The 24,166-nt window shown below is 45.8% G+C and overlaps 1 protein-coding gene across 1 annotated transcript in view; it reads left to right on the top strand.

The window, feature by feature from the left end:
* LOC119383088 (uncharacterized) overlaps positions 1-24,166 on the top strand; it is an 89,634-nt gene that overhangs the window by 36,471 nt on the left and 28,997 nt on the right. The window contains exon 5 of the mRNA XM_049413049.1: positions 997-1,243. Within this exon, the coding sequence (XP_049269006.1) occupies positions 997-1,243 (247 nt within the window). The remainder of the gene's footprint in view (positions 1-996; positions 1,244-24,166) is intronic.

The raw sequence follows: 24,166 nt of genomic DNA on the forward strand, positions 1-24,166 counted from the left end.
AAGCCTACCTCTTAAGTGTATCTGGTAATACGTCCGAAATTGCAGTTTTCTAAGAATTCGGAAACACAATGTTGGAAACGTATATATATATTATGTGTATCTCTGCCAGAAACCTATTGTGAAGCAAGTCACTAAATGTTTCCGGATTACCGTTCTAAATATCTGTTTGACCTTCGTTCCACGACTAGCGCTAATCGAAGTTTGCTATTGGTAAAACGTGTACACCTACGGCGTTTATATTTTTGGCCGGCGTATTTTCTCCTCACGTCGCCGTACAGTTCACTGATCGCCCGCGCATGGAGATATGTATCGTTATTGGCCTCATCGAAGGAACTTCAACTGTTCGGGTGATATAAGTTAACAACTAAATCGAATGGCCCGAGAATTTCTCTAGATGGCGAAAGGAATACTTGGAGATACTTACCGAAGCACAATATGTACATGTTGCCATTAAACATGTTTGCCAGGCTTCTCCTGTCTCTCACGAAAAATCGGGATTCGACATAATGTTTTTGAGGAGCCAGTGCACTGTTCTGTAAATGCACGGAGATAAGTGCACTGTTCTGTAAATCGACGAAAATAACGATTGCGAGAGACGGCGTGCCTTATAATCACATTGCGGCTTTAGCACGTAAAACGCAGAATTTAATCATTCAAATTCTGAAAAGAGAAGTAGTTCACCATAAATATCCTGTAAGCATACGTTTCGTCTATATCTCGCATCTGTCACTGCCTCGACATTGTGAGACGGGAGAGCAAGCTTGAGGCAAACAATATATTTCATGAAGTGAACTCTTACGAAAATCCACTGCGTTGTTCATCCCTCAGTCACTTGAGGAGGCAAACCGAGCAATAAAGCCAACAAATGAGAGACCACTTTCGCGGTCCATATTACCATAACTATTCTCGGTTACAAGTCGATGATGCCGACATTGCACGAACGCTGAGTGATTTCTGATGCGGCGCATTCTTAAAATTACTGCCTGTCGTACGCAGCAACTGCTTTGCCTTGTGCTGCAAATCGTCGCCACGCTGGCTCTGGTTCCCGACCACCACACGGCGCTCACGGACGCCGAGCTGCCGGACAGCCTGACGCAGCTGGTCCTTCCATCAGACGAGTGGTATTACACCAACCACAGCACCAAGTACGCGCGCTACGTGAAGCATCACGCCGCCAGGGTGCTCGTCTATCTGGGCATGGAACAGCGCCTGCGCAACAAGGTGTATCTTTTCGACCTGATAGGTGAGTTCGCGAGCCCAAAACGCACGCACACTATGCAAACCAGAATCGAAGTTATCACCTCAATATCGTATAGGTGCGCGACGGCCATGTTTCGAAGTAAAGATACTCCAGCGTCTTTAATAGCCCGTGTATTCGCGAAAACAATTTGAGAAGGGAAACGTCAAAAAGGCGACAAGTAGAGCCGCTTTTCCTCCCTACTTCTTTCAGAGTCTTTCGTCGATAATGATGCGTCTGCACTTTTCGTTGCGAGAGACGATACCACCGCTTGTACGGGAACAAATATTTTAGCCGGCCAATCGCCGAAACATCTCTTTCCTACTGCAGAGTTGTCTTTCTATGTCTGTTCCATGGCATTCTCACAAAATTTATGCAAATTTATCACCAATTTATGCAGTTAAACACCCTGTGCGGTAGCTTAGCAGCTACGAGGCAGTGCTGCTTAGCTCAAACACGCGTGTTGTTCCCGGCATTACGACCAAATGCAAAAGCTTTCTTGCACTTAGATTTAGGGGCGCGTTAAAGATCCCCAGGATGTCAAAATTAATCCTCAGTCCACCACTACGGCCGGCCTCCTAACTATATCGTCTTTCCCTCACGTAACACCCTGGAAATTATTTTTTATAAAATTGCTGCAAAACTATTGCTACAGAAATATTGATTCATTGATTAGGCACGGTTTCTTTCAAAGGGCTCCGACGGGATACGTAAAACCAGCCGAGCGCACGACTCACATGCTCTGACCCTGTGTGATGCTTGAGGAGGCGCTGTAGAGAGGAGTGGGCTGAGGAAGATAGAAACCGTAGCAAGGACGAGAGGTGCTCGACCGAAGTTCGCTTTGAAGCCTCTCTCCCAATGTTGTATTGATCGTCAGAGCTGGCATTGTTTATCAGGTACAGTTCTGGTTCTGAAACTTTGACACTTTGATTCATTCCAGCATTCCATCATTTTGGATGCGGCTTGACTAGGACCACGGCCCCGTACAGTTCGTGACCTGTCCATTCCTTCTGGAATATATATATATATATATATATATATATATATATATATATATATATATATATATATATATATATATATATATATATATATTAAGAACTTCGTACTACAATATAGGAGACAAAAATATTTATTTTACCCTAACAGTTTCGGCTGGCGTGGTACAGCGTTCTTCGGAGGATGCAATTTTTTTTTTCAATTACATCCTCCGAAGGCTGGACCGCCAGCCGAAACTGTTAGGGTAAAATAAATATTTGTTTTGTTTCCTATATTGTAGTACGAACTTTTTCACAAATTTTATTACGGTAGCCAGAAGAAGTTCTCTTTATCCATATATATATATATATATATATATATATATATATATATATATATATATATATATATATATATATATATATATATATATAATAGAAGTTGTTTGAAGGAATCTATCGCATTTGCTACACTGCAATTTAACTACATTGTCAGTGAATGGTAAATTATGGTAAAGCAATGCATTTCATTATGCTGCTGTGTATTGCACAGGTAGTCAACAGCAGAGCAAATGTTTAGGAAGCGAGGAAGACTCATAATGTAACATGAGCAATGACACAACATCGAAGTTTCTGCTTCAGCTCCCCATGGAAACATGGGTTTTTAAGAAGTGCTCAGTAGTACTTATTTAAAAAAAAAGAAAGGATTGGGAAATGAACCGGTGCCTTCAGTACCTGAACATTGACAGTGTTTTATAAAGTTAGCAGCTCTCTATGATGTGATTGCAAATTGTGTGTGTGTGTGTGTGCAAAAGTTTGTGTGTGTGTGTGTGTGCTAAAGCTAGTATTATATGTACAAGGAATTTACCAAAGATTAAGGGCGGGTTGGTTGCCAAATGGCACTAGGACTACGGCCACGAGTCGTCCGGTATGTCTCCGCGAGAGGCGCATGGCGATTGGAAACGGCCTTTGAAGTCAGTGGGAGAGTGAAATGCAAAAGGGAACTGCTGGGGTTTTGCTTCTGTTAGTGTGCACCGATTTCGGTGATCCTTTTTGCATTCCTCTCAGTATTGAGCACTACACGCATTCCAGTGTTGCACAATGCAGACGGAAAAGTGTTGCAGGGGCCCCTTTAACAGTTTTGGATGGGAATATTGAAGCGACACCAAAAATTTATATACAATTATTAACGACACTAGCATTAATTAGATGTTACATTAGAGCATTTACAATTTCATTATCAGAAAAAGACATCCTCATTAAATGGCCATTCTCCCAATACGCACCTGTTATCAGGAACTGATGACGGTAGAAATTCCCAGCAAATTAAAAAAAAATATTAAATGCGGAGAAAGGTGCAAAATCAAAGCCGACCCCCAACCATGCAGTAATGCGTTAAGGGGCACATACCAAAATCGTATGGCGTACAGCGATGGCGTACAGCGATGGCAGTCGCACAGCGATGGCGTAGTGGTAGAGCATCAGCTTCGCATGCAAGAGGTCCGTGGTTCGAATCCCGGTGCCGGACAATTCCCAACCGGATTTAAAAAAAAAATCCGCGTGATGATGGAATTGTGTAAAAAGGCCTGGGGTGCAGCCTCACTGGCGACCACAGTCAGCAATGCACTCCCTCACCAGAGCAGGATTGGCCTCCCTGGTGTAGTACTTGGCCACTACCTCCCACATGAATACACCAATTAACCCTCGGCCCTCAGTCCCCAGCGGCTGCGAAGCAACTGACCAAGGCGGCGGCCAGACCTGCGACGCAGCGGAGGGTGCTAAGAATCTCTGGGACCGGACAGGCCGCCATTGGAATCTGAACTTGGCTACGTATAACGCTAGAACTTTATCTAGTGAGGCGAGTCTAGCTGTACTATTCGATTAATTAGAGGGTGTTCAATGGGATGTAATAGGGCTCAGTGAGGTTAGGAGGCCACAAGAGGCATATACAGTGCTGAAGAACGGACACGTCCTATGCTATCGTGGCTTAGCTGACAGAAGAGAACTAGGGGTGGGATTCCTTATTCATAAAAATATAGCTGGTAATATAGAGGAATACTATAGCATTAATGAGAGGGTGATATGTATCGTAATTAAGTTTAATAAGAGGTACAAGATGAAGGTGGTACAGGCCTACGCGCCTACATCCAGCCATGATGATCAACTGGTTGAACGCTTCTACGAAGACGTAGAATCAGCAATGAGTAAGGTAAAGACACAGTATACTGTACTGATGGGCGACTTTAATGCAAAGGTAGGCAAGAAGCAGGCTGGAGATCATGCAGTTGGGGAATATGGCATCGGTTCTAGAAACGCCAGAGGGGAGTTACTAGTAGAGTTTGCAGAACGCAATAATTTACGCATCTTGAATACCTTCTACAGAAAACAGGCTACTCGTAAGTGGACGTGGAGGAGTCCTAATGGCGAAACTAAAAATGAAATAGACTTCATAATGTGCGGCCACCCGGGCATTGTACAGGATGTGGAAGTAGTTAACAAGATCCGATGCACAGAGTTTCACTTCAGAATAGGCATGCGGCTTTAACCGAGGAAACCGCCCTTAGTGTTGACGCAATAAATGATAATCTGACTAGTATCATTAAGGAGTGTGCAGTGGAAGTCGGGGGTACAGTCGTCAGACAGAACACTGGTGAGCTATCCCAAGAAACGAAAAACCTCATTAAGAAACGTCAAGCTATGAAAGCCTCAAGTGCAACAGACAAAATAGAGCTGGCGGAGCTTTCGAAGCTAATCAATAGGCGTAAAGTAGCCGACATAAGAAAGTATAATATGGAGAGAATTGAGCATGCTCTAAAGAACGGAAGAAGCCTCAAAGCTATGAAGACAAAACTGTGCATAGGCAAAAATCAGATGTATGCATTAAGGGACAAGGAAGGCAATGTCACAAACAATATGGATAGAATAGTTGAGGTAGCGGAAGAGTTCTACAGAGATCTGTACAGCAGCCGAGACAGTCAGGATGATAACGTAAGAAGCAGTATTAGCGCAGAGGAATCTGACATCCCACCAGTATTGACAGGAGAAGTAAAGAAAGCCCTAAAGGGAATGCAAAGAGGCAAAGCAGCTGGTGAGGATCAGGTAACATCAGACCTGTTGAAAGACGGTGGAGAGATTATGTTAGAAAAACTGGCCACCCTGTATACGAAGTGTCTCTCGACGGGGAGGATACCAGAATCTTGGAAGAATGCCAACATTATCTTGATCCATAAGAAAGGGGACGTCAAGGACCTGAAAAATTACAGGCCCATAAGCTTACTGTCCGTTGTCTACAAGCTATTTACAAAAGTAATTGCTAACAGAATTAATACGACATTAGAGTTCAATCAACCAAGGGACCAGGCAGGATTTCGTACAGGCTTCTCAACAATAGACCATATTCATACTATCAATCAGGTGATAGAGAAATGCGCGGAATACAACCAACCCCTATACATAGCCTTCATAGATTACGAGAAGGCATTTGACTCGGTGGAGACATCAGCAGTCATGCAGGCACTGCGGAATCAGGGCATCGACGAAGCCTACATAAACATAATGGAAGAAATCTACAGCGGCTCCACGGCCACAATATTCCTCCATAAAGAAAGCGAGAGAATCCCAATAAAGAAGGGCGTACGGCAGGGAGACACGATCTCTCCAGTGTTATTCACCGCGTGTTTACAGGAGGTTTTCAGGGCCCTAGATTGGGAAGAATTAGGGATAAGAGTTAATGGAGAGTATCTCAGTAACCTGCGATTCGCTGATGGCATTGCATTGATGAGTAACGCGGGAGACGAATTACAGCTCATGATTACTGAACTGGATACGGAAAGTAGAAGAGTAGGTCTGAAAATTAATATGCATAAAACTAAAGTAATGTGGAACAATCTTGGCAGAGAACAGCGCTTTGCGATAGGTGGAGAGACACTGGAAGTTGTAAAGGAGTACGTCTACTTAGGACAGGTAGTAACCGCGGAGCCGAACCATGAGAGTTAAATAACTAGAAGAATAAGGATGGGATGGGGCTCATTCGGCAAGCATTCTCAAATCATGAATGGTAATCTACCACTATCCCTCAAGAGAAAGGTATATAACAGCTGCATCTTACCGGTACTTACCTACGGAGCATAAACCTGGAGACTTACAAAGAGGGTTCAACTTAAATTGAGGACGACGCAGCGAGCGATGGAAAGGGAAATGATAGGTGTAACCTTAAGAGACAGGAAGAGAGCAGAGTGGGTCAGGGAACAAACGGGGGTTAAGGACATCATAGTTGAAATCAAGAAGAAGAAATGGATATGGGCCGGGCACGTAGCACGTCGGCAGGATAACCGGTGGTCGTTAAGGGTAACTGACTGGATTCCAAGAGATGGTAAACGCGTGAGGGGGAGACAGAAAATTAGGTGGGTAGATGAGATTAAGAAGTTTGTAGGTATAACGTGGCAGCAGAAAGCACAGGACCGGGTTGCGTAGACAGGCTGATGATGATGATATATATATATATATATATATATATATATATATATATATATATATATATATATATATATATATATATATATATATATATATATATATATATATTTGTTTTTAATTAAATGCCTGCGAAATCATAACGCAGTTTTAATCTGTTATGGCAAAGTAGCGCGGCATAAATTGCAAGAGCAATGAAGGGTAAACATTTTTCTAATAGCAGAATGTCATAAGTGAAGTTTAAATATTCATTTCAGGCCCCATCTTGTGATTAGGAAATTGAATCCAGTGAACTATGAAGCCATGTCCACTTGTAACGAGGAAGCTAGCACCAGTTTTAAGATAGGCGCTTTCAAATGTTTGACAATATGGCCTGTCAAATAAAACGCCTCGCTAAGTAACCCAAGACAAAATTAAACAGAATACAAATACATTTCGTCGCGCAATTAGCAAGCAGGTCGTGCTCCCATCGGGTCTTTTGGCTCAGGCAGGTTCTTGCTCGGCGCCACTCTTTACTGATCGACGGACCGTTCCATTATGAGCCATTTCTACAGTGTTGTACAGTGCGACCTTCTAAAGCGCCGGTGCAACACTCGCCATTGAGGCACGTCCTTTCTCCCGCGACCTAGCGCAGTTGTTGTGCATCAGCCGTGGCGGGGAGAAAATCACCAATGAACCAACCAATCAATCAGCGCCGAGCTTTTCAGATGCATTTGTCCTTCGAACCTCAGGCGTCTCACATCCTTGCTTACGATCTACGTGAAGTTGCACTCTCTAGTACACCGCCTACTGGAGGTTACTTCCTTCACCTAACAGTCGCCTAACCAGCGCCGCACTAAAACTACACTAGCTCGTCAAAGGACGCTTCGCTTTTAAAACCTGAAAGTTCTATTATACCCTGAATCAGTGAGGCATGCATATAGTATGTGATTACTCAGTTTTCTTTTCAATGGCTGAATTGGACATATTTTATAATGTCGATATCACATCAGTTATTTGTCACCGCTTCTGTGATATCATTGTATATAAAATTAATTGGGTCATATAATGGGTGGGTCGCAGGGCCCAACTGCAAAGGGCCAGTTCTCCGATTCCGGGACACCACGCGTCTTGCTCTAATAAACCGCCGTCGATTTTAGGCGGCTTCCGCACCGCTGAACCGCTCGTTCGGCGCACCTCGTGCGTCTTGCGGCTGCCGGAATGCCTGCGCTCCCCAAACGGCGAATCCGATGCGGGGTGGCTCTGTGCGGCACTTCCAAGAAGTCTCACTGAACCGGAAAGGAAGAATTAGATGAGAAGGGGGTTCTCCACGGTGGGCTTGTTTGCGGCTATCCAATTGTCGACCCTTCTGAAGAAGCACACGGAGGCGGAGGACGTCTTCCGTCCCGCGTGCGGTCGATAAGAGAGGAAAGGGTATACGATTCGGAGCAAGCAGTGGCAGGAACCTCGAGACCACTCGGACGCACGCTGTGCAGCCGCCAAGGGCCACGCGATTGGTTCTTCCGCGCGACGTCTTCTCTGCCGCCAGCCAGCGGATCTGCCCAGATACAGGCGGCTCACTAGGCTAGCGAGGTTGAAAAATATGAGCTTGAGAGGACGAGGCTGGCAGGACTGCTGTGCACCTGAGCATGTCGCGCGGAAAGCAGCGGTTCTCCTTTTTATCCCTAAGAGCACCTTTTACGCCGCGATTCTTCTTGAAAAGGAATCGCTCGCTCCGATGGTGCGCCCTCGCTGAGGATTCAGGGTGAACCAAAAACAGCATGAAAGGAGAGTCCAATCTGAATGTTCTAACGGGGACTTCTCCAATCTGGCTGCATTCGTTCGCAAGGTAGCGCCACGCGTGCAATTGGCCACTGAACTAGCCCGAGGTATTAACCCGAATTTTTAGCATCAAGCTTTCATTTTCAGGTATATCATGAAGCTTCCGTATTCAGGAATGGTGGAATGGTGCGCCCTCGCTGAGGATTCAGGGTGAACCAAAAACAGCATGAAAGGAGAGTCCAATCTGAATGTTCTAACGGGGACTTCTCCAATCTGGCTGCATTCGTTCGCAAGGTAGCGCCACGCGTGCAATTGGCCACTGAACTAGCCCGAGGTATTAACCCGAATTTTTAGCATCAAGCTTTCATTTTCAGGTATATCATGAAGCTTCCGTATTCAGGAATATCTACTCGCATTTTACATGTGCAGTTGCAAGAACCTGTGCCGAAGCTCTGCGCATCTCACATGTGGTAAGCGATGTCGAACCCTGCGCACGAGTGTGATCGTAATTGAATGGGTATTCATCTGTTCGGATTTGGTACGCCACTACCTTCCTCACTGAATGCGTGAAAAGGCCGCATAGACCTCTACATGTGCAATCAAGGCATGGGAACATTTATTACGGAGTTGCAGGCTCGTATTTCATTTAGTCTTTCATACGAGGGCTATTCAGAAAGTAAGGGTCGTTTGCTAAAATTTAAATATTTACACGTCAGAATGAAGATTTATTTGTGCAGCGTCATCTGCTAATCCTTCGCGAAGGTACTGAAGTTATTGTTCTGACTCAGTAGTCGTCTGCTTGTCGAGGAATGCAAACAGCAATGTCTGCGAAAATCGTTGCTCGCGCCTGTTCTGAAGTGCGAGCTGTAATTCGATTTTCGCTTGCAAAAGGATCGTTAGCTTCTCAAATTTATGCAGTTGTGCCTAGTTTATATACATGAAGTGACGAGTGAAATAAAGGTCATAAAATGGTGTCGAGGCTTCACAAATAGCCGCACAAATGTGCACGACGAAGAGCGGAGTGGAAGGGCCACAATCCAGACCAATGAAACTGTTCAGCAAGTGGACCGGGGATTGAGATTAGATCGACCACTGACAGTTAGTCGTCTGTCGGATGAATGTCCTCTTGTCAGCCGCACTACTATTTGCACGATTGTACCTGAAAAGCTCAGATATCACAAAGTGTTTGCAAGGTGGGTGCTAAAACTGCTTAACGCCCAACTCAAGCAGCAAAGAATTCCCAGGCGGCGAACTGCAGAGGGACTAAATAAACTGGTGCAGCAGTACGAAAACTGCTTAGAATTTAACGGTGATTATGTAGAAAAGTGAAGCAGTTTTGTGCTAAATTAAACCAACCAATACAAAGTTTTACTAACGAATACTTATTTTGGAGGGACCAAACAGCCCTTACTTTTTGAATAACCCTCGTAAAATTCATCGCAAGAGAGAATCTCAGTCACATGTGCTTTAGATGGGCTGTACCTTTGTATGACAAGTCTCTTTAATGAGCAGCAAACTGCGATGATGGGTACTGTTTCAGGCAAAATCTATTCGCTAGCGCTATTATTAAATGCTAAAATTGACAATAATGAACCCATATTGTAGATAGTCACAAAAACAAGATAGGGATAAATGGCCGGCTTTGGAGGGAGAACCAACTTATTAGAATAAGATACATATGCAAAAGCATACGAGCTTTGCATATTTAGGCTCTCGAACACTACAAGTGAAGTAATGAAAGCAAACAATGGAAGCTCTCCAGTTCTATGCAGTCGCTACGAGCAGCAAGACTGCGCGTTAAAGAGTACCTGTCCTGTTTATGTTACTTGAGTTAATTTCCTATATCAACCAGAACTAAGCTACAGCTGTAACATTGGCTGTTGAAGAGAGCCAACAAGAAAAGCGCTTGTCGCATTCCTTTTTCCCGGCGCACTTAATTAATCTCCAGAAAGTTCTTTTTTTACACGAAAGTGTTTTATGCTGGGGTCCACCACGGCTCAACTGACGTATGTCCGTCACGGATATGACGTTGTAAAAGAGACACTAACAGATGGCAAAGAAAAAAAACTCGAAGAAAAAGTTCCGTCGCCGGGAATTTAACCTACGACCCCTCGCTCCGCAGCGCGCGGCGCGAACCGACTCAGCCACAGACGGCAAGTTATTCAGCATACTAACGGCGAGCTATTTATATACACCATTCGCCGTTGGCGGTTCTCAGAGATCGGTGACATTTCAGCGTGTTTTCGTTATCACTAGCGAGATGGCACGAAGTACTCGAAAGGCGCACTTTAAAGGTCGTCGCCCCGTGCGTTGCGATGCGCGCGCGCCTCCACAGGGCGTGGTCGCTCGTGCGCGCGCGCTTATCTGTTGATGGGGTGTGGTTTGTACTTCTTGTTCTGTCACGGCAAGTTTGCGTTGAAGTTACAGAGAGCAGGAAGGTCACTTCGCTCACTGCAGCGGCCGCTTTTGCGACCAGGAGCGCGCTGCTCACACACAAATGTTACCACTGTGACAGCTACTTCGCGCTCAACCTGTGTATACTTATGTGTTCGTTTCGTGCGTCCTTCTTTGTGTTTGAGTAGCGCGCTTTAACTGTCGAGCTGTAACAGTAGCTAGTTCGCTTTCATCCTGTGTATGTTCTTTCCGTGCGTCCTTTCTGCTCGAGCAGCGCGTTGCGAGTTTCGAGCTGCTTGCCGTTCTTCGTGTGACATTACAATTTGTTGCTATAGCATTCATTCCTTCGCGCTTGTGCCGAAACAATGCACAACAAACGTTCTGTGAAGACACGTTTTACTTTCGTGTCATACCGATTTCTATGACAGAGGGATCAGCCATGTTTTTTTTTTTTCTTTGTACAGAGTAACAGCTCGGGCGCCTTATAGAAAACATAAAAGGAGAGTCTGATCAGAGAATGAAGCATGAGTTGTTCGTGTGCGGTTAAAATGAAGCAGGTTTTCTATGTAGTGTGTTCGGTACCTACCACAATTAAATGGCAACGCGGGCCACAGTGCCGTGAAACACTCAAACGCGCTGCGCATTTGGCAGCCGCATAAAACAAGTGTGATCGGCCGCGGCGTTTCATTTATGCCCATTTCACGTGGCCACGAAGCGCAGCGGGTCTTTATACCTCGGCCAATGATGAGGCCCCGCCCTTGAAGCTTCTTTGTGCCGCGTGAACCAGCGATACATGTTTTAGGCTTTGGCCGTGCTGCTTTTTTTTTTTCATACAAAAGCTGGTGAGGTAAGCTTCTTGCTTCTTTCAAATTCACTGACAGCTCGTTTTTTGCGGTATCCTGCACAGAGCACTATCCCTCTTCTTAAAGGTGCGCGCTCTCAAACCAAGGACACGGGTAAGGCGAAGGTCTTAGATGTTTAAATAGCGCTTACATATATATATATATATATATATATATATATATATATATATATATATATATATATATATATATATATATATATATATAAACTGCATTGTATAAGCTTTTTATTATTATTATTATTCCGCCGTATTGTCTTCAAAGAGGCTGTAGCATAGTGCTCGCGTACCTGTTGCTAATTAGCTGTGCTCTTTTTTTTTCTTTAATCCACTTGGAGAAACAGCTTCGGACTTTTCAATGAGCCCCCTGAACAAATGCAGGTCAAAGGGAATCGTAGATTACTTTTTCACGCTCCATATTTATGTCAGGCCTCTCCCCGCATTTTTTTTTCTCCTTACTAGCTTCGTTTTCGCGTCACGCTTAAGGCTAATCCGGATCAGTTTGTTTTTTCATTTGCCACACTTGGCCGATGTTATTAGTGCTTTGCTCTTTTATCGAAGCTTTCTACATGGCAGGTTCCTGGCTCAAAACAGATCCGAGCAATTTGTTCTTGCTCCGGTTTGCTTTCTTGTTCTCAATGAGCATACATCAGTACGCATCGGGTGTCTCGGTATAAAGACTGAACGCAGAAGCGTGCCCTTCACACACGCACACACACGAGGAAGAACCGAAGCAGATGGACGAATGAAGAGTGCGAAGGAATGAGGAGAGATTTCTGGAAACCTCGAAGCTAAATGAAGCCCACGTAGCTGGCCGAGAGCGTTAATTAGTTCGTCGAATTAGACGTACGGGAGAAACTAGATCCTTGACGTACGTCGCAAGTAACATCCGCCGCGGTTTCTTTCTTTCTCCTATGAGGGGCAGAAAGCGTGCACATTTGCTGACTTAAAGAAAAAGAAAACTCATCGAAGGCTAAAAAAAAGTCGATGGATAAAGAGCGTTTATTTATCTTGTGACTCACAGTCATTAGTTCTCTATACTTTCTATTCCTGTCTCGCGCGCAGGGCACGCCTTGCGTGAAAACTTTTAGTGCTGTCGTCGACGCAGTAGTTAAAATGACTCCGTGAACTCCGTGACTCCGTGAACTGGATGCCTCCAGGCCGACATCTGTGCTCGTCGCTCTACAAAGAAATTAATGCGCTTTTGGGCTTACTAAACGAGTTTGGCTATTGACGCCTTTGGCTGTATCACAATGTCTGCCCATGTGTACACATCGTGTGCTGTTGAAAATTCGTGTGCTTCATGTGTGGCTAAAGTTTCGTGCTTGCTGGCTCACAGCTAAACTTGCGAGAGAGAAAAAATTGGACCATCTCCCCGAAGGGAGCGCTGATGGGATGTGAAGCAGCAGCGTTGCGCAAGGGTGGCGTCACGGGTTGAGCGGCGCTAACGCGGGTGCTGCGGTGAGCGCTGGAAGATTCGTTTGAAGCGAAACTCGGTGTAGCGTTTACTGGTGTAAACGCTTGTTTGAAACGCAGACACGGGAGACAGCCGGCAGCTGCGGCGCTCCAGCGGGTGAGGGAGAGAGTGACGTACGCGCGCACCTGCGAGGGAAGCGTGCGAGGGGTGCGTGACGTCAACGCCCAGCTGCGGCGTGACCTACTTGGCACCGCTCCAACACCTGCGCCGAGGGAAGCGCGTTGCCTCGCGTTTGTGCGGACGGACAGCGTTACACAGGCTAGTCAAAGAGCTGCTACGCATCTAAAACGGGACTAAAGTTGGCAAACGACACGTGAATGAGAGGAATACATTGCATGCCTTCAGCTACCGAAAAAAGTACGAGAACACCGCACGCCCGTCTATATCCTCTTCAGACCCCGCGTGCATTAAAATGCACATTTGTTTTTTCCCGGTTTTCGAAATTCGCGCCACTATTAGAGCCAACGTTCTTTGTGCAATCGCATGCTCTATCATGTGGCGCCATCTGGTCAGCAATACAGGAAGCATACTACAGTGGAAGCCCCGTTTTCCCGCTTTGAAACATGGCGTCATTCTCGTCTTCGAGGTTCTGCTCACGGCGTCCAAGTAATTCACAAATTGCTCAATAATCATCGTGTCATATTTCTTAATTGTTGTTTAAATCTACTTAGGAATGGTTTAGGGATAATTTCCACACGTCATGTAACCCTAAGGGCGAGTATATTTGTTATCATTAGCTGTTTTCTTCAAATGTGCATTATAATGCACACTCGGTCTCAATGGGTGCTTTTTCCTGCGTATGTTTGCCAATCTGATGCGGTTCGTTACTCCTTGGCATTAAGCTTTGGCGTTTGTTTTACCTAGGAATCAGTGATAAAGAAACGTGTTCTTGAGTCAATGAGCAGCAACGACACCTTGGACCTAGAATTGTCATACGACGAGGCTGTCCCTTCCCTATTACCTGTTGCCAGAAGACAGGTGTGGTGCAGAATTTGACAATAGGCAGTTTTCGAATAGTGTACGCTAAGTTAGCGTTACCGTTTGCGGCCCGCTATTTCCATGACTTAACGGGAGCCCGCAAGCGGAAGCGTACGACGCATGCGCAGTTGCGCGAAAAGCCAACGCAAAGCTTTGCATACGCTACTTGAAAGCTCCCTAATGAGTCACCACAGAAGCTACTGAAAGCCAAGGTTGGGCCCATGCCTGCTGAGACAGGCAGGAACTGCGCAAGCAAGCCACATTTCAGAGCTTGGGAACTAGGGATCCTCCTCGAGGTGCCAAACCCAGGATATTCTCAGCGCAATAGGCGTGTGCACGGGGGAGGGGAGGTCGGCCGCTCCCCCTAGTCACATAAGAGGGGGGGCACAAAATCTGCCCCATACGTTGACCCCCCTAGTCACCTAAGAGGGGTGTGCGCAAAATCTGCCTTGTACATTGATCAGTAGGGGGGCGGGCGCTGCGATGAACCTTCACCCCCCATGATGAGGAACCCTGCACACGCCTATGCTCAGCGCACAAAGTTCCGGTGCATCACATGCAACATTGTTCTTTGCATCACATCCGTGCGAAACTTCTGCAGGCAGTTTCACAACAAATAAGCGTGCTTATCGCGAGCAAATGTAAAATTTCGTTGTATGCGAGTGTCGTTCGTTTTCCGTGCATTGAGACCCAGTGTGCATTATAATGCACACACTGCTGTGCAAAAACTGTTTGCCGTACAGGCGCAATTTTTCTCTGGTTTAATACAGCATGTGTGTGCATTCCAAAAATGTGTTTTGATTTCACCTGTGTGGCCACAAATTTGCTCAGGTCTCAGGAGGATAGGATGCTTATTTCATTTGCTTTTTAGCCTCGAGAATTTTTTGAACTTGTATGGATTTCACTATGTTTAACACGTCAACAACTCATTCAAATGCAGTCAGATTGGGCAGTCGAATACAAGATTTTTTTAACCAGGAAAAAGTGCAGTTTGTTTTATATTTTTATGCTAACTTGTTGCCAGGAACCCAGAGGCTAGGTGTCGCGCTGGTGACCCCGCGAATACCAGCCCCATCAGCGGCATTCGGATGGTTAAAAAATGGCAAAAAGCGCCCGCGTGCTGACTTCAGCGATACACGGCGTTAGGACAGCTGGCCATCTCATTACAAACTTTTAGTTAACCGCGAAAATTTGACACCAAGACAGACACGAGATATATAGCGCGTATAGGGGTCATTATGACGCAACACGTTTATATCCCCTCTGTTTTTCGGGTCAGATTTAATTGCCAGCGCTAACTTTTTTCGGTTACGAATACCACTAAAACGGTCAAAGCGCGATATTGAACTGCTCTCTCTGTCTTTTGCATTGTTCGCTCTGACCTTTCATCATGCCTAAGGCTCGTTCACACCGGCGACTAGCAACGGTCGCGCGACCGTTTGCGACTGGCGGTCAAAAAGCGACTCAAAGCGACCGATGTTCACACCTGCGTGCGACTTATAACCGTCGCCATATGGAATTCACGTCTGCTCGTATACAGCTTGCATTGCCGTTGCCCCGTAAAATAGGCGGACGTCCTGTTTCTGCGCATCTGATTGGTTCAGAGGTTTGCGACTGCAGTCGCGCGACTGAAAAATCGTGCAGCGAGAGACTGAGCCAAAGCAGTCGCTTTGCGACCAAAACGGCCATTTGCGACCGTTTGCGACCAGTCGCTTTGCGACTAACTTAGTCGCGCGACCGTTGCTAGTCGCCGGTGTGAACGAGCCTTTATACAGTGGGTTTTCAGAGCGTTGTAACTAATTCGGCTGAGTAATAATTCAGCCATCGTTGCCTATCGACCGAGCATATATGGAGACATGATGATCAACCCAAACAAAGCAGTCTGATAGAAACGAGCGAGATACCGCGGCCGCCCCTTACTCCAGGTGTGTACGGCGAAGTTAAAGACGCAGATTTATTCCTTATTTGACGTGGTTTACCTAGAAATCTCCTCAGCAGAGCTGCAGTGGCTGGTGCCTGTTTGATCTGCAGTCCATATACTTCTTCGTTCCTTCCATTCTGACTAACCTTCCTGGCGTCTCTTGTTTTCCTCCTTCCTTCCACTTGCTTCCTTAAAAAAAAATGTGCATTTTGTTTTCTCAGTTCATTACTTATTTTCTATTCAGAAGGGGAGCTCTTTCGTGAGCAAAGTGAAGGAAGGAAGGAACAAGCGGAAAGACAGGGAGGTTAGCCAGTTCTTAGACCGGCTGGCTACCCTGTTTTGGGGAAGGGGGATAAAAGACGATAGAAGAGAGATGTTACAAAAAAAGGAGAGCAAGAAAAGAAAAAAAAGAGAAAAAAGGAAAGGAGAATACGACACTGTTTAGAGTCTGCCTCTAAGACCAGTTGTCCGCAAGAAGCGCAATAATGCTTTCAAAGTCTTCTGTGCTGACGACGGACTCGGACAAGGTCCCGAAACCCTTTGTTCCGACAAAGGGCGATTTTCAAGTTTATCTAGCGCATTCGAAAGTTCTTGTCTTGGCGCACTGAAACGGGGACACTCACACAGAAGATGAGAAATCGTTTCTTCGCAGCTGCAGTTATTGCATGTAGAATTGTTAGCCATGCCAATCAGCCTGGAGTAGGCTTTCTTGAAGGCCACGCCAAGCCACAGGCAAAGTGAGCTACCTTGTTAAGCGTGCTAACCACTAGTGACTGCCCGCGTAGCAGGCAACACGCGGGCTTTCGTTGCTTTGTGTCACGAACTCCTCGTAAACCCTTCTTGCCGTATAACTTCAGAGTGGTTGAAATGGAACCTTTATTCAAACGTGTTTTGACGGGAGTTTTAGAAGAACATCACGCGACTTGGCTGAAAACTTCTTCAAATTTGACGCCTTAAACGCATTTGCGATTGCATACACGAGGCGACCCGCAATAAACGTCGTCGTTTATTGTCACTCTGTTACGTGAAGTCGCGGAGCATTCCGACTTGCATGCGATAATGGTACTGTATGTTGTATGCGTGTTCCAGGGAGAAAAGTGTGCCTTTCAGCAAATGGAAAGCCGAGTTAAGCGTGAGACAAAACATATATTCGCATATTCGCACGTTCTTGGATAAATATGATATCAGCGTAGCATCTCACAAACCACATCACTATTCTTTCTGCTATACGGCAACTTTCGATAAATCGCTTTTATAATTACTCCCATCTCAATTAACTTTAATGAAACGGTTTAGGAGATATTGGAGTTAAAAAAGGCATAATGTTTAATCCCATAGGCAACTACGCCAGCCTGTTATTGACTAAACGCCGGAAAATGCGTTATCAAGATGACTAAATATGCTCTGAGCGTATGGTGAGCTTTAACTTGTGAAGACACGGCTTGTCTATCACTGTTATCGCGTGACTACTCCTTACAGACCCGCCGTCGAGTGGCCCCCGTTTGTTCCGAACCTGGCAATTTTTTCCCCTTGAGAAGAACCTTTAGCTCGAGCTCGGGCACTCCTTATACATGCATAGGAAAGAAGAAACGGCAACCACCGTCGACCACTGCATTTTTCCAGGCAACCAATTCACCAAATTTTAGGAAGCTTGTTGCGTTTCGAGAGAAATTTTTGAACTCTGGGGACTGTGACAAACGGATTTATCATTTAGACCGTTGATGCTTTTTCATGAAAATTGTTGAAAAGTGCAAAATTTTCAGAACGAAACAATTAAATTTCCGACTCTGCGAATCAGCAACGAAAAGGGGTATCACAATATCGGGCCATCCTACTTAGCCCATTCTATGTCCACTGCAGGACGAAGGCCTCCCCCAATGTTCCTATCCGATTTATCCAATCTTGTGCGAGCTTATTCCACTTTATTCCTACGAACTTCTTAGTTCCATCGCCCCACATCCATTGGCATCCAATCCGTTGCTGTAACTGACCACATGCTGTATTTCCTACGCATTACGCAGCACGCCGAGATCCATTTTTTAATAGGTTGATGTCAACCAGAATATCGGCTACTCCGCTTTGTTTTCTCATCCATTCTCCTATCTTACGATCTCTTAATGTTATGCCCACCATTTTCCGTTCCATGGCACGCTGAGTGGCCCTTAACGTTTTCTCTAGTTTCTTTGTTATCCTCCAAGCTTGAGGACCATTGTACTGGCAATATGCGATGGTTGTACACTTTTCATTTTAGAGGCACTGGTACATTACCTGTCAAGATTTCGGAATCCAACCCGTCGGTAAATTACCTTTTCGTGAGTAGGCTTCCCTGTTAGTAATTGACTTATGTATACAGGTGCCCGTGGAAGTAAACGGAACGCGCACGCGCTGGCCGATCTGCGTCTCCCGGCACTGGCAGCGGTATCACGAGCTACGTAGCATGCGCAAAGAAAATTTTCAGTGCATTTCGATATGCTTTTTAAATCTAGCCTGGTTAACAACTCAGGTGAAGAAGCACTTGTTCCAGTAGTCGATGATAGGGGAACCTTTATGTGTTTGCCGAAGCCACTTATTTACGCATTGTTGACGGAAACGCCGTAGTTGCCTGTGTCAGGATGTCATGATTATTGTTTACGCTCCGCACAAAAAAAAAAGAAAAAAAAACTGCGCAAATCGATGGTCTTCGCTTTAAATCGCCTAACCGCGACCACCGCGGCAGTCATCGCGTTCCCAAAGAAACAAACACCGGACAGCGACAGAAGCCGTGCCTATATCGAGCAAAAGCTTCTAGCAAGAGGTGTTTGCCCCCTGATAAATAGTTATTGCAAGCTCAGAAACCTCCCCTAGCGTCGACCAGAAGAAGCACTCGAAGAAGCGCTCCTTCACGAGAGCTTCCAATAAAGCGACCGGCAAATAAATATTGCAGGATCACAGCAATTCACGTTTGAGCATGCCATCTAGTACGCACTGCTGCCGCTGGTACACGGAGATGTGGTTTCCGTTTACTTTCTTGGGCACCTGTACATACTGTCACACCGATTCTAAAGTCTGGTTGCTAATTCTGAAGTTTTGTTCTTTCGCCAGACTAATGAGCATTGTCTGTGTGTTCAGCCACGGCCGGTGGTTCAGCTTGTTCATTTTAGCCCTACTTTGATATTTCCTCAGTTTAGGTCTTCAGTAATTTTTTTGCAAGTAGGCAAAAACTTATGCATTATGCAAACTCTCGAATGTACCAATAATATGTGAATAGAACTACTGTAAAACCATTGTCATCATTCCAACGAATCCATGTAAGGTGGAACTTGATACTCAAGTTTGTCCGCTTTGCTCAATAAACGGATGCAGAGCTACTTTACAGGCGTGCGGGGATATTTATTTTGAGTGCAGAGTTGCGAATTTGCGTACTTCGTGCTTCTATTCTTTTTCCTGCCCATTGACTGGCCGAATTGAACGAGAAAACCTCCATGCCTTAAGTCAAAATTTTGCTTCCTACCGTCGCAGGAATCCAATTTTCCGACCTAAATGCAACAAAATTCGTCAATTTTAGTCCAGGCTCAGCTCTGCTCTACTCTAATCATTCACTCCGTCTTTCTCCTCCTACATGTAGTTGAACAGGCGGCATCAATGTTGTTCCCGAGCTAGAGCTAAGGAAGACAAATGACTTTCTCGAAAATACGCGAGGCGTTCGCCAAACAGAAAATAAAAGGTTTATTCGCTTCGGGGTGTCAGATTAAAGCGCGCTGATACGTGCATTTAACCCTTCTTAAGTAGCCGGCAATGTTCCTTTGTTCACTCGCTTTTTCGTTTCTTCTGTTTTTATTCGTAGTTGGTGCACTTCCACACCGATTAGCGATAAACGAAGGGGCGTTAGTTGTCGCTGAGAGGCAACTAGAGCGGAAGGATGGGAAGACCAAAAGCAAAGTGAAGGTTCGTCTCGCGCCGTTATGTCCCCGCCTTGATTGTTTGCCTCGGCTTCGTTGCCAGAACGAAGAGGAATGAGCAACGTTAATAAACATTTTACGACCGTGAAGAAAACGCTAGCTGGGTAAGAAGCTACTACGGGGACTCTATAACCGTTATACTATGTGCACAGGGGGGAAAAAAGCTACGCACGTGAGACACTCCCTAAAGGCTCAATTCATTTTTTAAGCGTGGAGAAAAATAAAAGGGGGACAGAGTAGGATTTATAAAGGGCTGGCTTTACTATGGCTTCCCACGCCTCAAGCTATAGCTTTTCTCAAAAGAGAAAGGTTAACGGCGGAAGCACCGATAGAGCTGCGGAGTATCCGACCGCCGGGCAGAGAGCAGTCGCAAAAGCTTTTCTGCCGGCCGCGTACGTAACTCTCGATCGTTGGTCATTCGGGCATCGCTGTTGCCGAAGAAAGTGTTGGTCAGACGTTACGCAGACTGGCTCTTTTGTTGTTGTGCTCTCGCTTTCTTTCTCTTTTTTCTTCTTTTTTCGTTTTTGAGGGAGGGGTTGGAAAGCGTGGGGACGGAAGCAAACGAGGAGAGAATGTTGATGGAAGGTGGGCAGCGCATAGGTTCTTCAGGCTGCCACGGTCCCGTTTCTTGGCGCTTGTGTCTTTGCTTGTTGCCTCGTAGGCGTGTGCGCGCTAGCAGCTGCGCGAACCACAAGCGCTAGCTGGAAAAGGGAGCGAGGAGGAACCGAGCGGCCGTACAGATCACTTGGGTGCCATCGTCGTTCGCTTCTCCCTTGTCGGGCCGAAGCTGTGCGTCCAGAGGCACCGTTCGCTGAAAACCAGGGGTGCAATCGCGGAACGATGCTATTTCCGATTCCAATGCCATATTCTATGCTATTCTTATCATCCACCACTCGCGGCTGGCTGATCGCGTTGATAACGCGGACGGGCCGTCGTTCTGACCAATGGCCAAGCGCGAAAAGCACGAAAAGCATTGGAATAAAAAATAGAATCGTTCCGCGATAGCACCCCAGCATCCGCAGGGCCAGTCTCATACGACGCTAGTGGCCTCGGTAGAGGCCGGGTGACTGGGAAGCCGCTCTTTGGCTTCTCTTTTTTCTAGAGAGAGGAGAAGTGCACTGTATCCGCATCTTGCAAGGATTCAGTAATTAGCGGAAATCTGGTAATGGCTTAACTTGCGCGTATCGACCTGCGCAGGGCTTTGTTCATTACGCTTAGCGATTGTTCGCTCCAAGAACGCCACTTGGTCAACGTTTTCTGGTGTTGCTGATGCTGGTGCCGTGCTTTTGGTGCACGAGGCCTCTTGGCTTGACCTTTATTTCGCACCTTTCATTACGTTGGCGACATCGACTTTTGTCCTCTTCCTTACCCCAGTGCATGGCAGCCAACCGTGTTCAAACTTGGTTAACTGCCCTGCTTTTCTATGTTTACTCCTATTCACGTTTAAAAAGGGGTAAATCTTGCAAAGCATTCGTTTCGTGTTCGTCGCGCGCAGTCGCGTGTCGATAACTAAAATAAAATCCTTCCAAGATGATGAAAGAAGCTTAGAAGATCACTGCGCAAACTCACTGGCCACGTCTCGCGTTTGCTGATTAGTCATTATTTCAGGCACAAATAGAATTTGTTTTCCCTACAACGACGCATTTTTGTTCAATAACCGGAAGGTGCACAGAAGCGTATAGATATCAGAATGTTGAAAACATCGCAAGCAGTTCTTTCTGACCATCCAATGTTTGCGTACACATATTTGTATTCAGGAAATTAATACCGTATATACACTTAATAAGGAGGAATTACCAGCTAACAACGCGTGGTTTCACCACGTACTGCTTTCTCACGCTGAACCTCGCGAAATTTTGCTTGTCGGAAACAGTTTCCTTGCATAACCTGCATCTTCTTTCCAAGGCAGGCCGGATGGGACTGCGCGCAGTCCATTCCTGCCCTGTTCAAGTTTATCACTGGCGCTATTGCCCTTATGTAAGTGGCTGAATTTACGAATTACTAATGTGAAGTTAGCCATGCAAATACGTGAGCGCACAATGCACAACGGTTTTACACCACTATGTCCACACGTAATTCTCTCTGTACACCACCGCGTTCACCAATGATTAGGCATACAAACAAAGCCAATTTCCATCACGAGTGGAGCTCTTATTATCAAGGACCTTTAGAAACACACATCCTTCTACCGGCAATCTGTCGTTTAACCTTTAAGAACGGAGCCAGCTGTAAAAACTCCGCCTCTTGCTTGTAGATCTCTTAAACTTCTTAATATTTCTTTTCATTTCTTTAGCTGTGAGAACATTCAGTTGCAAAATTTATGTAAGACAACAAGTAGAATGACAGCGGATGTTCTTTTTAGACAGTCCACTTTCCAGTATTCAGGCATGTTGAAGCAGTCAATGTGATGGAATAGTTACACATGTTTCTCTTGTAATAAGGGGTCAACATCGCAAAGGTATTATTTAATGCCACTTTTTAACGACCAGCTGCCTTCGCGGATAATATTATTACAATGTACTGTCACAATTTACTAGGTCCTGTAGTGAACCGCCCGTGCGCACCAAGTGCTTTGTCTTTATGCAAACAGAGAATGTTGGTTTCAAAAAATTGGCCGCCATCCCGCCCTGCGAACGTGAATGTCCAGCGAAACTGTATCAAACACCACACATGCTGATTGGGGAGTATGTTTTATTGGTACTTTAGAGTAATATGGTAGTGATAATCGCTTTGTGGTCGCTGTGGTAGACCGTGACTGGTTCCGCGACCATTTTCAGAAAGACGAATTTGTTCCTTTCGTCGAGCATTGTATTCACGCTGTTCTTCTGGTGTCTTTATTTCCGTGGTCTACCCATGGCAGTCTTAGAATGAACTGAATCAGTTGCTAGACGCGTCTCCCTTTCATATATGAAAGCGGGAAACATACGCGGGGAGAAGGAAGGGCCGTTTGACGTCATTCCAAGCGCTCCTGTGAAGTGCAAAGTAGTTTTAACCTAATCTTTACCGGGAACGCGTGAGACGGTGTTTCCATTGTTCATAGGCGTCTTTTCATTCATCAAGCGGTTTTGATGCTTGTCTTGTGGTCTTCTTTATTGAAACGAATAGTGAGCTCTATGCTGTAAGCCTGACTGCAAAGAAAGATATGCCGTTTGCCTTCAATCGTTAAAGGGCCCCTAAACCACCCAGAGGCCGAAACTTAGTTGTGGCGTTGCAGTTGTGCACGAGTCTACAGCGAACGCGTTCGTCGGGTCATCTGTCCATTTCTCCGAATGCCCTTCCTCAGCGTCCGAGGTGAAAACGCAAGGAGAGCGCGCATCTGCTAGCAGAGGAGCACGCGAGCGCGAGCGTCTGTTGGTGGTTCAGGGGCCTAGCGTTTTGTGTTTACGCCGCGAAATTATCCGACCAAAGAGAGGTGTACAGCTTTGCTATAAAATTTTGCCTTCCATAACCCTTATTTTCGTAAGATTTTGCTATGACTGCATGGATCGAATTTTGTAACTCTGTTAATTTAGTAGTAGTTGGTGTACTCCAGCTAGGTGATGTCTATCTCGTATTTCGTTAGCATCGTGTACACACACGCACACCCTCGTACACATCAAAATCTCACGCTGATGTGAATTCATTCACCAGCCTTTCCTGCAGTATCCAATTTCCATGAATATCATACACAGTCGCAGCCTACAGTGGGCTGCGATTCTCTTCGTTCCACAAGTGTGTCAATTTCCCATTATGTGCAAACATGCACAATCTTGGCACTGCGACAGAACGCTCGTCTGGCGTGGGTTCTGGTGTCTGCCTCACAATGGCGCATCCGATGACCCTGTTTGCGTGATACAGCTCCCGTATAATGCGACGGGAGTTATGTAAGCACTTCCCTTCGCATTGTTTGCTGCCCGTTACTCTTGTGTACATTGTCAGGCCGTCGAAGGAGAGACGTTTTGACAGCGATGTTTGCAGGGACGACGCTGGGTTTCTCAGAAAAGAACGAGAAGAGGAGGAAGTTTGTGCTTTCCTTAGAAAGACCACGCTGCAATGTCCGTGTGCACAGACGCACGCAGAGCGTAACGCGCGTTGTTTGGAAGGAGTGCTGCGGCTGTTCATCCAGCGGCCCGTTGCAACATCACGTCTGGAGCGCGCGCTTCCGAGAC

This window comes from Rhipicephalus sanguineus, chromosome 1 (genome assembly GCF_013339695.2).
Source record: "Rhipicephalus sanguineus isolate Rsan-2018 chromosome 1, BIME_Rsan_1.4, whole genome shotgun sequence".
NCBI lineage: Eukaryota > Metazoa > Arthropoda > Arachnida > Ixodida > Ixodidae > Rhipicephalus > Rhipicephalus sanguineus.